The sequence below is a fragment of the Papilio polytes genome, unplaced genomic scaffold (genome assembly GCF_000836215.1).
Source record: "Papilio polytes unplaced genomic scaffold, Ppol_1.0 DF824024.1, whole genome shotgun sequence".
NCBI lineage: Eukaryota > Metazoa > Arthropoda > Insecta > Lepidoptera > Papilionidae > Papilio > Papilio polytes.
The window spans coordinates 2,632,896-2,647,492 of record NW_013525180.1 but is presented as its reverse complement, the minus strand read 5'-3'; the positions used below and the strand labels follow the sequence as shown (position 1 = coordinate 2,647,492).

Sequence of the window (14,597 nt, the reverse complement as noted above, 5' to 3'; positions counted from 1 at the left end):
ATAAGTTGCTGCCAACATCAAGGAAGCAAAATTGCCATGCTTTGTCATTATGTCATGTCATTTTGACATTTGCAATTGAATTTGACAAATGTAATCAATAAAACGATTTTTATAATTTCATGCGAATGAAGTCGCACAGGAACAGCTAGTATAGAATATTATAGTTTACAGCTTACTTTGTGTTAAATATATAAATGGTATAACTTCTCTTGTTAAATTGCTTGAAATTTTTATCGAACGTTTCAAGTCATGGTGTAGTTAACGATTAAAACTTTAAACTTTTTAACACGGAATACGAATAATTAGTTTTTAACTGTTATAAAAAAGGTATAAAGTATAAAAGAGGTCACGTCTACCGTTACTTTGCAGTTGATTTGTGACATCAGTGGAAGCCCCGCTTCTCGTCATAGCAAAATGTTTTATTGTTTAGGCATTATGTTGACTTTTTCATTCGTAAATAGTGCAGTGTTAAACGGAACATGCCCATTTGTTACACCGAGAGAATTGGATTTGAAAGAAGTAAGTAATTAAGTTATTTGTATCGAAATACTTCTTTTTTGACGTACCAATGTTTAAAGGTTACTCAAACATCAATATTTTTCACAAATTGAATCATAATTCATGGAATAAAAATGCTAAATCAAAAAGCATTCATTCATAAATTAAATCTCTAACGTTTATATATTCAAATACCCGCAATTTATTTTGAAAAATCGGAAAATACGTGAATTATTATTACAAACATATTTGCGTCATAGCTGCACTTTAACATTTTTTATTGATGTAGTTTTTCAAATTATTTATGCATATCTTTGATAATTATTGTCCCAATTAATGATGAAAATATCTAACTTAAAAACGTTGACGTCAAACTTATAAAAAATATTTTTATAATATATACTGACGTCTTTTCAAATTAGTAAGATAAGATCAGTCTCTATTGGTCTCTGATAAGCTTAGTAAAAAATAAATCTATTCATAATGTGGATATTTACTCTTAATCTATTTCCTTCATTGTTAATAGACCCTTTAATTGCACAAAGAATTCAACATTCCGGCTTACTATCGGTTTAAGAATAAAGTAACCAGTATATTCATCTCTTAATTTATCCTTTAAAAAACAGAGACGAGAATACTTGTTAATGTAACTGCCACGGCAGTCCACACCTTCAATTACAATCGGTTGCCATGACAACGTAAGACGATATAACAAGTGAAAATCGGTGGAAACCTTTAAAGAATCCCCTACATTTGTGAAAAGAAAAAAGATTACAGCTATAAGTATTGATTAACCGAGACTTTTCCAGTATTATAAAAAAGTAGCCTATTTTACTCCCGAAATATCAGCTATCTTTCAGTAAAAATCCCGTCCAAATCAGTCTAGTAATTTTGGTGATTATCTGAAACAATTGAGACCTTGCGACCGAACGTAAATTTTCGTTTACAGCAAAGAATGCATCATATATGCAATTTTTTTTTTCATTACAACGTACAATACTCCAGTTTTAATATAGTTTTGTTAATAATTATTAACGATCTGTACTGCTGGATAGATTCAAAACATTTGTATGGTAAATTAGCTGTTGCCCGCGACTCCGTCTACGCAATATTAAGATAAAAAAATATCCTATAATATGCCCGCCTGTCAGCTACCCTTCAGTGAAAGTACGGCCGAAATCGGCCCAGCCGTTTCGTAGATTACGCGGAACAAATGCGGCTTGTAGACAGACAGGCAGATAATAAATTTTTAATGCAATTTTCGTTATCAGCAACACAAATACATCTTGCCGAAATCTGGATTTTTTTTTTGATATTACAATGTTAACTAACATTTTTGTCTTATCTTTTTTTTTTTTCAGTTGGATGGTAAATGGTATATAGCCGCTGTGGTCAGTGATATGGAGATCCAAGGAGATTGTGCTATGGTGTTATTCAACCACAAGAGTGACAACACCACGAATGACTCAATCAGTTGGATTTCCAACAACACCATTACTTATTACAACGGTTCTGTTGAACTTACCGTTGATAGTAATACAACTGGGGATTTGTTAATGGTTACTTATACAGGTAATCTATACTCTATACTATTATAATAAAGCGTAAACATACACTTCTTTGTTGCCTAAGATGTCAGCAATGACAGCATATTTTTCAATAATTATTTTTTTAATAAGAAGCCCTACACTTACGTCACGCTTCAGACTATATATTTTCACGCCATTAAACTTATGGGGTAAATATTTTGGATAAAAACCCTAATGTGGGAAAGAGACCATAAGTTGCTGCCAACATCAAGGAAGCAAGATTGCCAAGGTTTGTCATGTCATGTCATTTTGACATTTGCAATTGATAACTTGAAACATATTAACAATAAAATAACATTTTCATAATTTTATGGAGATGAAGTCGCACGGGAACAACAAGTTTATATTATAAATACCGAGCTGTACCCGTGCGGCTTCATCCGCATGAAATTATAAAAACTTCATTTTATTGTTTACATTTGTCAAATTCTCAATTGCAAATTTCAAAATTACCGTTACCATAATAACCTTTCTTAATGTTGGCAGCACGTAGTTTATGATTCCTTTCCCACATGAAGGTTTTTTCCATTTTATTTACCCCCTTAAGTTTTGTTATATGTTTTGTAAATTGACCAAGAAAAGTAAAATCCAAAGATATATATAAACAACTAACTGTTGTTCGCGACTTTGCCTGCATAAAATTAATAAAAATATAACCTATATTACTCACAGATAAATTACCTTTCTAACGGTGAAAGAATTTTTAAACTCGACCTAGTAGTTTTAAGGCTATCTCAATACATAAATAATGCAAATCTTTTCTTTTTAAAATAGTATTATAGATAATCATTTGAAAATAACTGGCCTATTCTAGACTTGTTTTTTTTATCGTAAAACTAGTATATTTTTTTGATAAAGTAAATAAAAATTCAATTTGCAAATTTAAAGCTATAATTTATTTAGCCAACTAATAAATTTTTATTTTGGATTTTTCAAAAGCTGTATTTGAATATTTTAATATTCATCAGATAGATAAGACATTCACACTTGCTGGCGCCTGTGACGTCATCTGTTTGGGGAATTGATTTCCAAAAAACCTGAAATAAGTAGTCAGTTAATTTTACTCGTATTTCAGTTCTTAAATGTTTGCTTTACCCATGTACTAAAGCTACAAAGCTAAAAGCTACTAAAGGATCGGTTAGTAACGACTTAATCACTTTTTTATATAAGATAAGGTGGCAAACGAGCAAGCGGCCACCTGAAATCACCGAAATGAAAAGCGACCGCTGCCCATAAACATTTGCAATTGCAGATGCGTTGCCTATCCGTAATTGACGGAGGAGACACATATAAAGAGGACATTTCCCCTTCCTATGCATCTCCTCTACCGTCAAATCCACTTCTTCTTTCCATCATTTCCACTCAGGAAAAGGGTGGAAAGGGAAAGGAACTAAAATTGAATGACGTTCTTAATAATAGTTTTAAGTAAATAAGAAACCTGCATCAAACTAAGGTTTGATGCAGGTTTCTTATTTAGGCTAGTAGCTAGTAGGCTTAGTAGGCTAAGGCCTACGCTGGTGCATTATTGATTGGTATGATGTAATAATTACAGTCAATTGTTTTTAATTCATCATCTCCCCTACCCTAGTCCCGTAGTGCACCGAGCACCGGGTTTTCGTCCTCCAAAACTCTATCATCCGTCATCTCAGTCATCACTCCCTGCTTGATTATGTCATCTTTCATGCAATACATCCATCTCTTTCTAGGTCAACCTTCCGGTGTACCACACTCATAACTAACGTACTTCTAGTTACATGCGATCCCTACTCATAACATGCCCATACTAACCTTTTACTCCTTTCTCTACTGGGGCTACTCTCAAACTTCCTCTAATATATTCATTTCCTATCTTAGGCTGTTTTTTAATTGTTTATTGTATTTGCAGATCAGAGAACAGAAATTTACTCATTCCTGGATGTGGAGTATGAACATTATGCTGTATTATTTGCCTGCTACAACAACGATGATGGCATGAGCAGTACATGTAAGTGGACATGTTGAAGTTGAAGTATATTTTTTTTAAATATCTATAGATTTTTTGCGAATCATACTATCATACTTCATACTAATATAAATGCGAAAGTTTAGATGGATGGATGTTTGTTAGAGTTTGTAGCCTAAACGGCTTAACGGATTTCGATGAAATTTGGTATTGATGTAGAGGACAGTAGAACACATAGGCCACCCTTTTAATTTCACACGGACGGAGTCGCAGCAGTTAGAGCGTGGGTGGCTCAGTGGTTTAAGCACTTGACTTGTAATCTATAGGTCTTGGGTTCGAATCCCGCTGTACCAATGTGATTTTCGATATTTCGAATTTTTATATGAACATAATTTACCCGACGTTCTTAAGGTGAAGGAAAACATCGTGATGCAACATGCACATATCGGCGAAGAAATTCAAAGATGGTGTGAAATCAATCAACCCGCATTGGGCCAGCGTGGTTGACTATGGCCTAGTCACCCAAAGGGTAGGCTCCGAGCCCCTCGGTGGGGACACATAGTGTGCTGGTGATGATGATGATGATGATGGAGTCGCGGGCGAACGCTAGTTTACTAATATTTCTGTTACCATTCCAATTAAGCTCTAGGCTTGTGTTAGGATTTTTACGACATATTCAAATGGCGGGATTCGAACTTGAATTTGAAACTGTTTAATGCTGGGTTTCTAAAGTTTTCATTTATGTTGTCATTACCCATTGATTAATTAGTGTTAGGTTGAACTGTATTTGAATAGAGTAAAACTTAAGTTCAATTTATTTTATAACCAAAGAGAAGCTTATAATTTTGTAAAACGTTTTGTAGCATGTCAATAACACATGAAGAGGGGAGCTAAGCTTGACAACAGACGTAGTACCTTTCAAGGAAGTTGCCGATGAAAAAATACAGTTTACTATGTCTACTCTATAGATTACTTTAATGTCTCTGGTTGAATCGGATCTGACTTTAAACATATTATGTTCTTATTGTATAAAACACAACTTTGTGTAAATTGAAATATAAGCAGCATCATTTATCTCTTTTTGAAAGTTATTTTGTCTCCGTCTGGCTGGCTTTTATATATAAACTAGCTGTTCCCGTGCGACTTCATCCGCGTAGAATTATGAAAATTTTATTTTATTGTCTACATTTGTCAAATTATCAACTACAAATGTCAAAATGACAAGACTTGATGACAACCTTGCTTTCTTGATGTTGGCAGCAACTTATGGTCTCTTTCCCAGATTAGGGTTTTTATCCAAAATATTTACCCTTAAGTTTAATTGAAAATATATAGCCTAAAGCGTGACGTTATTATAATAGTATAGATAAAATAAAACAAATATATTTTTATATACATACTTATATAATAATATAACATACTTCTTACTAATATTATAAATGCGAAAGTTTAGATGGATGGATGGATAGATAGATGGATGGATGGATGGATGGATGTTTGTTAGCGTTTGTAGCCTAAACGGCTGAACGGATCTCCATGAAATTTGGCACAGGTTTAGAGCATAGTCGGGAAGAACCTATAGGCTACTATTTATCCCGGGAATAGTTACGGTTCCCGTGGGATTCATTAATTTATCTTTTTAATGTTTACTCGATCATTCTGCAACGGTTCAACATATCGTATTGAAATTTGGCACAGATATAAAGCAAAGTCTGGAGTACACATGGGATAAGCTTCATCCCCGACAAATGTCAGGTTCCCAAAGGAATACGTAGCTTTTCGTAATTTATATAGTTCGTATGTTTTCTAATACCACGCGGACGAAGTTGCGGGCAACAGCTCGTAAATAATAAAGTACATAAATAATACCAGCCATCATCATTTATTAATATATTATATTATTATTTATAATACCACGGAATACCAGCCGCTGAGTGATTTATGAATAAAAAAGTTAAGTCGTTCGGAAACGCACTTTATAAAGTTACCGAACCAAATACACTAATTAATGGTTAAACGTAGCTGGGAAACCAGGCATAAGTTTTATGTTTTGACCCTGACGTTGGTAATCGGAAATGTAAATTTATATAAATCTAGAGACATCGATTTTTTTATTAACTGCCATAAAATCGAAAAAAAGTCTCTGTTCATTATGGTGCAAGGTTATACAGGTTTAGAGAAAAAAACTCAAAATTTTATTATATAACGACTGTCAGAATGTATAATCAAGTGAATCGAATGATTGAAAAAAAATTGTCTCTTCAAGGTCTGTGAACGTAAATTAAGTTTTTTTTTTAAGCAAAGCTAGAAACTTTTTTCAAAGCTCATAGATAACATAAAGTAATATCGGTGCGGAAGTTTTTTAAAAAGTTATGTTACGGTAAAATTACGAACTTCGGTCAACACTAAAACTAACCAGAAAACCTCAGAAAATCACATAATTTCTCGGAGTTATGTTTACCGGAGTTCGGTTTTATACGGTGACATAATAAGATAACATCCTAAGATATTTAAAAGTTGATAGAAATGGTCTATTACAGTACTTAAAATAAACAAAAATTTGTTGAAAATATTACATCTATGAACAACAATTCGATGTCTCCTAATATAAAAACAAACAAAAAAACATAAATAAATGTTTCCATAAACCTCAATAGCGGAACATAGTAGGAACTAACCTTGTCTTTTAACTTCCCTTTTATTCGATAAACAATTGATTATATAACTGTGAATTTCAACACTTGTATTGCTGTCTCACTTTTACACAAAGATGATGAAAAGGATAGCAATATTATCGTACAGAGATTCATCGGAATTTGTTCCGATATCAAGTACGCAGTTCAATTGATGTCACGTTTCATTGCTTCTGACCGTCATTGATGCAGAAAATTGTTGTTTTTTTAATTACATTTCCTATAACATTGATAAAACATTATTCAAGTATAGAAGGAAACTTTTACTAACTACAAAAGAGCTGCTATTTTAATTTCCTGTTTACTAAGGGCCTGTTCCACCAAATTTTACGACAAATCCAACGTGTAAAATATGTTATGGAAATCTTGGTTTTTGTTCCCCATCTTGACAGTGGCGTCATGTTCAAGTTATCCGAACCTCTAAAAGAAAGTGGTGGAACAGGCCCTAAATAAATGATTTTAACAGTCAATTTCCGCTAAAAAAACCCAAGAGTAAGGACTAACTAAAAGCTGTTAAATGCTCGCTTGTGAATTTGTTTTTCCGAGTGTCGTATAGAGCAATCGGCCCAATAGGACAAATATTTTCACTAGTTGTATTTCTAGAAGATTGAAAAGTACGCTAAATGTCTAAGAAACACCCAATTAAAGCTATCAAATGTCGTTCTCATTATAAGTCTACACTAAATATACCCCTTAATTAAGAGCGATATAACTGCAGTCTATGACGAGTGACTCACAACTTATTCTATTGAAATTAGCACAACCTTACTAATCTTGCTAATGGAGAGCGGGTGGCTCAGTGGTTTGACTTGTAATCTACAGGTCTTGGGTTCGAATCCCGCCATGTACCAATGTGATTTTTGTTTTTTCGAATTTTCATATGTACATAATTTACCCGACGTTCTTACGGTGAAGGAAAACATCGTGATGCAACCTGCACATATCGGCGAAGAAATTCAAAGATATGTGTGAAGTCAACCAACCCGCACTTGGCCAGCGTGGTTGACTATGGCCTAGTCACCCCTTACTTAGGGTAGGCTCCGAGCTCCTCGGTGGGGACGTATAGTGAGCTGGTGATGATGACTAATCTTGCTAATATTATAAATGCGAAAGTATATATGGATGGTTGTTTATTAGTTTTTAGACTAAACTACGGAACGTTTCTCGATGCAAATTAGCATAGACGTAGATGATAGTATGGAAGAACACAGGATACTTACTTTTGTTTTTTCTAAAATCACGGGGACGAAGTTGCGGCGAAAGCTAGTTTAGATAATATCGGGTTTTGTTTGATAAGTATGTGTGCCAAAAGCCATATTTTAGTCTTCTTTTTCTATCCTATACTATGGAAAAGGGGAAGTGGATTTGTCAGAGAAAGAGATACATAGGAAGAGGAAAAATTGGTGCATAAGTCTTGAATAAATGTAGTCAACGAATCTGCAAATGCGCATATCTACGGGTAGCATTGTCATCGCTGTTTCTTGTTTAGGTGGCTGCTCGTTTACTTCATACTAATTACTATACTATTATAAATGCGAAAGTTAAGATGGATGTATGCTTGTTAGAGTTTGTAGCCAAAACGGCTGAACGGATTTCGATGATATTTGGTATAGATATAGAGGATAATCTGGAAGACCACATAAGCTAGTTAATTTTTTTATTCTACGCTGATGGAGTCGCGGGCGAAAGCTAGTATGCTATAAAAATCTACTTCTATTAATTATCTACTTGATGTTTGCGATAATATTTAAAAAACCGCATTCTATATTATCAGATTTAAAAATAATCTTAAAATGGAAAGGTTGACCTCACAGTAACCAGTTAGCGATATAAATAGCATTTCGTGTTATTTACATTAAAAAAGAAAACATTAATATATTCATAACAATTCGCAAACAAGGCTAAACCTTTATTACGTATAAAAATAACTTAATCGTGTAAAAATACTTTTTTATAAGATGCCGATAATCGATCGTTGATACTAAGAGAGCGTACAGTTTGATTAAACTATCGCACAACTGTTTAGTCGCACATTAGTCTTATGAGCTTATATGGAAGTGCACACATTACATTTTTAGTTGTGACTGAACAGTTGAATTTGCTGCGAAACAAACAATCGCACAACAGTACTGCGATAGTTAAAAAAACTGTTCTAAACGTTCCATTTAATAAACAAAGCACAAATTAATTTTATTATTTACTATTCAAGACATAGTTACAGAAATCAAAACATTAAATTAGCGCTGTATCGACTACTAGCGACATCTAGTTATATTTAAAGAAAACTTAATTTATAAGCCACGAGCTGTTGCCCGCGACCTCGTCCGCGTGGTGTTAGAAAACATACGAACTATATAAATTACAAAAAGCAACGTATACCTCGGGAACTGGACATTTCTCGGATATGAAGCTTATCCCATGTGTACTCCAAACTTTGTGTTATATCTGCCAAATTTCAATAAAATATGTTGAACCGTTACAGAATGATCGAGTAAACATTAAAAAACTAAATTAATGAACGGGAACCGTACCTATTCCCGGGATAAAAAGTAGCCTATGTGTTCTTCCAGACTATATTCTAAACCTGTGCCAAATTTCATGGAGGTTTGTTCAGCCGTTTAGGCTCCAAACGCTAACAAACATCCATCCATCTAAACTTTCGCATTTATAATATTAGTAAGATTTCGAAGTTTGCAAAACAAATTCGCACACACCCATATATCAATTTGATAAATGGACGCTATTTAATCGGTTTAATTTAACCTGTTTTTAACATAGCCATTTATTTTTAAGAAAAAAAAATCAAAAACCATAATTTGTTTTCTTAAATTAGCCAGAATTTGAAATTAAAATGTGATATTTAAACTCGAAAAAAACATTAGCCAACGAACAGCCATTTGTCATTTATTTTTAATATCAGAGATTAGTTAAATGATAACCTTAACTTAGCGTTATTGACATACAGTAAGGGACTCCGCAATAAATTAACTTTATTGGTGTGCGGTTTACGTTACCTATAATATGCTCTTCTATGTCAGCTACATTCAGCGAAAGTCTGGTCGAAATTGGTCCAGCCGTTTCGGAGATTATCAGGAACAAACGCGGCTTGCAGACAGACAGACAGACAATTTTTTTTAATGCGATTTTCGTTATCAACAACGCAATTACATCATGTTCCTGAAATCTGGAATTTTCTTTTGATATTACAGACACACCGATTTTATTATATGTATAGATTTATGTTATTTAACTTATAAATAAACTTGAGTAATTCTCATTATTTTAGAGAGTTGCAGAGATTGTTTTACTCATTACCACTATTGTATTCCAGATGAACTATGGAAGCTTACCAGAACACCACATACGAAAGACGACGACGCTTTCAAACTGGACCGAGCAGTCGCTAACTACAGTCTACAAGACGCGCCGTTCATTCATTTCAATAATACAGAGAACTCTTGTAAAATCAGCGGTGGGACTTATTTGAATCCTTCATCATTTATAATGGCATCTGCAGCTGCGGTTTCACTATTTCGACGTTTTTACTAATCTGTACTTAAAGGAAAGATTTGTATGTATTTAAATAACTCAAAAACTACTGGGACGATTTTAAAAATTCTTTCACAGAAAGGTAATTTATCTGTAAGTAACAAAGTTCCTAAACATATGTAATAATAAAATATAGTCTATGTTACAGATAAATTACCTTTCTGATGGTGAAAGAATTTTTAAAATTGTCCCAGTAGTTTTTGAGTTATTTCTATACATACAAAAAAAAAACCTTCCTCTTTATAATATTAGTATAGATTACCATTATTAGACCCCTCTTAATCTACAAATTCCTTTCAAATGACGGCTATCAGATTGCGAGCGTTTCAGTATTTGGCCGACAGCTCGTTTACCTCGTTCTACCGTAGATAATAATGTAGATTATTCAAATTTACTTTTAAGTGGACATTTGCACTTTGTATTAAGAATTGGTGATAACACACAGTATTATTTAAAAATGTAAATAAGCTTAAAGATGCATTTTAATCGGACGAATAAATCTTAATGTATTTACGGATTTTGTTTTATAAAATCACTAGCTGTTCCCGTGCGGCTACACCCGCATGAATTTATGGTTTATTTTATTATTTACATTTGTCAAATTAGCAATTGAAAATGACATAACATGATGACAACCTGGCTTTCTTGATGTTGGCAGCAAATTATGGTTGGTTGTTTCCCACATTAGGGTTTGTATCCAATTTATTTCCCTTCAAAGTTTAAGCGTGAAAACATATAGCTTAAAACGTGAAGTGTGGGGCTTTTTAATAAAGAAAGAATTATTCAAAAATTTACCGTGATTGCTGACATCTTACGCCACAAAGTAGTGTGTTTACGCTTTATTATATTAGTATAGATTTATTTGTACTGAGAAATGCATATTTACAGCAATTAATTATTATGTAACTGATTATAAATTCAATTCACTTTAATGTATAATTGTGACAAAGAGAATGAATTTACTTAAATTCCAAATAATGTTATTATTAAAGATAAATTACAATGTTTTTTAAGATAATTTCAATTTAGTGGATGAATAATTTTAAATAAATGAATGGATTAGTATAATATTTTCGTATAGTACTAGCTGTTCCCATGCGGCTTCATCCGCATGAAATTATAAAAACTTTTATTTGATCGTTTACATTTTTCAAATTCTCAATTTCAAATGTCAAAATTACCGTTACCATAATTACCTTAATTGCCTAATGTTGGCTGTAGCTTGTTCTTTCTAACATGAAAGTTTTTTCCAATTTATTTACCCCCTAAGTTTAATAGGGTGAAAATATATAACCTATAACGTGTAGCAAGTGTAGGGCTTTTTATTAAAGAAAAGAATTATTCAAAAATATGCTGTAATTGCTGACATCTTAGGCAACAAAGAAGTGTGTGTTTACGCTTTATTATAATAGTATAGATTATTTATCTAAAGTACATGCAATAGGAGAAAAATATAGTTATATACCATGTTATATCAGAGGCTAAATCTTGTAAGTTAACGTTATTGTGTACATAATTAAGTTATAAATAAACGATACTGAAATAAACCCAATTTTTATTAATACACTTGCCCTAAATTCCATTTTTAAACGAGACATATAATTAAAAAGGACCATTTGTGGTCATTTATTTCGACATAAATTCCGTAGTATTTCTGTTTATTTTTGGAACATGACATTCATATGTGTGTTAATATCTTTTTACATTTTTGGTTTTTAATTTAAATTGTAAATAGACCTTAAGCTTGAAGTATGTTACCTGATTTTATACAGTTTTAACGTTATTAAATTGAAAAAAAAAATAGCAGTCCGTAAAAAATCACCCTATATATGCAAGCGTGATGTATTTAAATCACCCCTAAATGACCAGATTTAATGTATTTGAATAAATATTTCAGCAGAATTCATTACTTTCTAAAATCTTCTGTTAGTAGTCCATTTTATATCTTAGAAATTTTCGCGAGCGCCATCTAGTTAAAATACCAAACAACTACTACCAAATATATTTTTAAAGTTTATCAAGGTATACAAGTATGCATGCAGGATAAGCTAATAAAATTGAGTTAAAAATAAATAATCCTTGGTAGTTTTGCTTTTATTTTATGGCATTACCAAACAATAGTAATTTTAGACTTCGATTGTTTTCAAGGCTGGCAACTTTACCCGATTTGGACAAAAAGTTACTAAACCCCACCTTTTATTACGTTCTTTTACAAATATAGTAAAACATAAAATAAATCTGTCTTTATATCATATAGCTTTTGCACGTGGCTTTGTTCGCTAGGAATTAAAAAGATAGCAGATCTACAACTGTGTCAAATTCAAGAAAATTTGACCAGATTTAGATTTAGTATTTTTGTATGTCTAGAAATAACCTAAAAACTAGTGGCGGAAACTATAAAAGAATATTGCATTCGTTTCTTTGGTATGAATTAAAATTTTCGTTTTAAAAAGCAACCAATAGATGGCGCTATCTTATCCATGAAAGCGTTCGTCGATTGTTTTTTTTACATCAATTAATGTTGTGTTGCTAATATTCGTGTTTAAGAACCGCTACTTACGTTATCTAAATCAAAATGTTGGAGAATTCAAGAAATTTTATTTAAAGATTGAATAAAATTTGCATTTAGGTTATTTATTTAAATAGATGTTTAAAGAATAAAGATACGTGTTTACTAAGTCTCACTTTATCGCTGTCTTTGGCTTTGGGACGTTTTTTATTACTTTTTTACTTTTGCATGCTAGATAAATGTACAATCTATCTTTTTACTCTTTGGCTTATTTGACGTTACATTTAAAAAATCAAAAGTTTTTTAATACGTTTATTATTACTGTCACACGTTGTATTTTTTCAAAACAACATAAATAACCAATGCACTTTAATGTCTTATTTTTAGTTATTTTATTTTAAATTGACATTTACGCTTATCTTATTTTTGAAAATAAAATGGCTGACGTCATAGCATTGCAGCTCAACTTATAATTTCCGCATCAAGTTACATAGCAGATAAATTATAGTTTATTTAAATAAGATAGATTAGTTTGATAAATGACGCATATGAAGTATCGAATTAAATTTGTATGAAGTCAAATGCCGTACTTAATATACAGGTATAGTAATGAAACAAACAAGCATAGCCAACAATTTTGAACTATCGATATTCGGTTTAAATTATTATGAAACTCAACTAAAATTATTATTTCATTTATTTACTCTCATTATTTGTTATAGACATTTATTTGAGAAAACAGAGTTTTTTTTTTATTAATTCATGGGTTATAACTATGGATCTATCAATTCCAACTTCTATAAGAATAAAAATCTAAAATCGATAAGGTTCATGACTGATTTTTGACCGACTTCCCAAAAGAAGGAGGTACTCAATTCGTCTGTATGATATTTTTTTACACAAGCTATCTCTACTAAATTTAAAATGAATTGTCAAACTAATCTATCTTATTTAGACAAACTATAGTAATAAGTATCATATTATATCAAAATACAAGAAGTTATTATATAACTTAAGACTTAAATTTTAGAAAAAAGTTAGATTTTTCAACAAATCTGGTTCTAACGCCTTAAAGCGGCCGTCGTAACCTTTGCTATTAAATTTTGACAGGCGCTATATCTCAAGTTAAAATAAATGTTTTTTGCACAGGTAATTCGGCAATAGCAATTCAAGGATACGTGAGCGCACGCAACATAAACACTACTCAATAAAATAGGCAGAAGAAACGTGGGCTGATTTTAAGTAGCTATAAGTTTGGAGAACTGTCGCGAATTGGTGAATTGTTAGTGAGGTATGCATTACATTTATTTAGGACTATTTCTGCGTTATCAATTGTGTGTACCAGCATGTGAGTTTAAATTCGTTTACATGGCTCTATTTATCTTGCTTTTATTACTTACTAGCTATTCCAGTGCGGCTTCATCCGCATGAAATTATAAAAAAAATATTTTATTGTTTACATTTGTCAAATTATCAATAGCAAATGTCAAAATGACAGACATGACATGATGACAAAGCATGTCAATTTTGCTTCCTTGATGTTGGCAGCAGCTTATGGTCTCTTTCCCACGTTAGGGTTTTTATCCGAAATATTTATCCCCTAAGTTTAATGGCATTAAAATATATAGCCTTAAGCGTGGCGGAAGTAAAGGGCTTTTTATTAAAGAAAGAATTATTCAAAAATATGCTGTAATTGCTGACATCTTAGGTAACAAAGATGTGTGTGTTTACGCTTTATTATAATAGTATAGATTTTATACATAAATAAAAGATACCAACATAGAAGTCAAATGAAAATGGACGAAAACTACATTATC

The 14,597-nt window shown here is 32.1% G+C and overlaps 1 protein-coding gene across 1 annotated transcript; it reads left to right on the top strand.

Moving 5' to 3' along the window:
* Positions 1-382: 382 nt before the first annotated feature.
* LOC106101012 (insecticyanin-A-like) lies at positions 383-10,322 on the top strand. Its single transcript, XM_013280082.1, has 4 exons — positions 383-519; positions 1,860-2,070; positions 3,973-4,071; positions 10,054-10,322. Exons 1-4 carry the CDS (start codon positions 415-417, stop codon positions 10,269-10,271), a joined length of 633 nt encoding a protein of 210 aa, XP_013135536.1. The 5' UTR covers positions 383-414; the 3' UTR covers positions 10,272-10,322.
* Positions 10,323-14,597: the final 4,275 nt, after the last annotated feature.

Bases quoted from the DNA above. Each gene is read 5' to 3' on its own strand.
- LOC106101012 (XM_013280082.1), top strand. From the start codon at position 415: ATGTTTTATTGTTTAGGCATTATGTTGACTTTTTCATTCGTAAATAGT. The intron at 520-1,859 runs GTAAGTAATTAA...TTTTTTTTTCAG, and splicing joins GAGAATTGGATTTGAAAGAA to TTGGATGGTAAATGGTATAT. The intron at 4,072-10,053 runs GTAAGTGGACAT...ATTGTATTCCAG, and splicing joins TGATGGCATGAGCAGTACAT to ATGAACTATGGAAGCTTACC.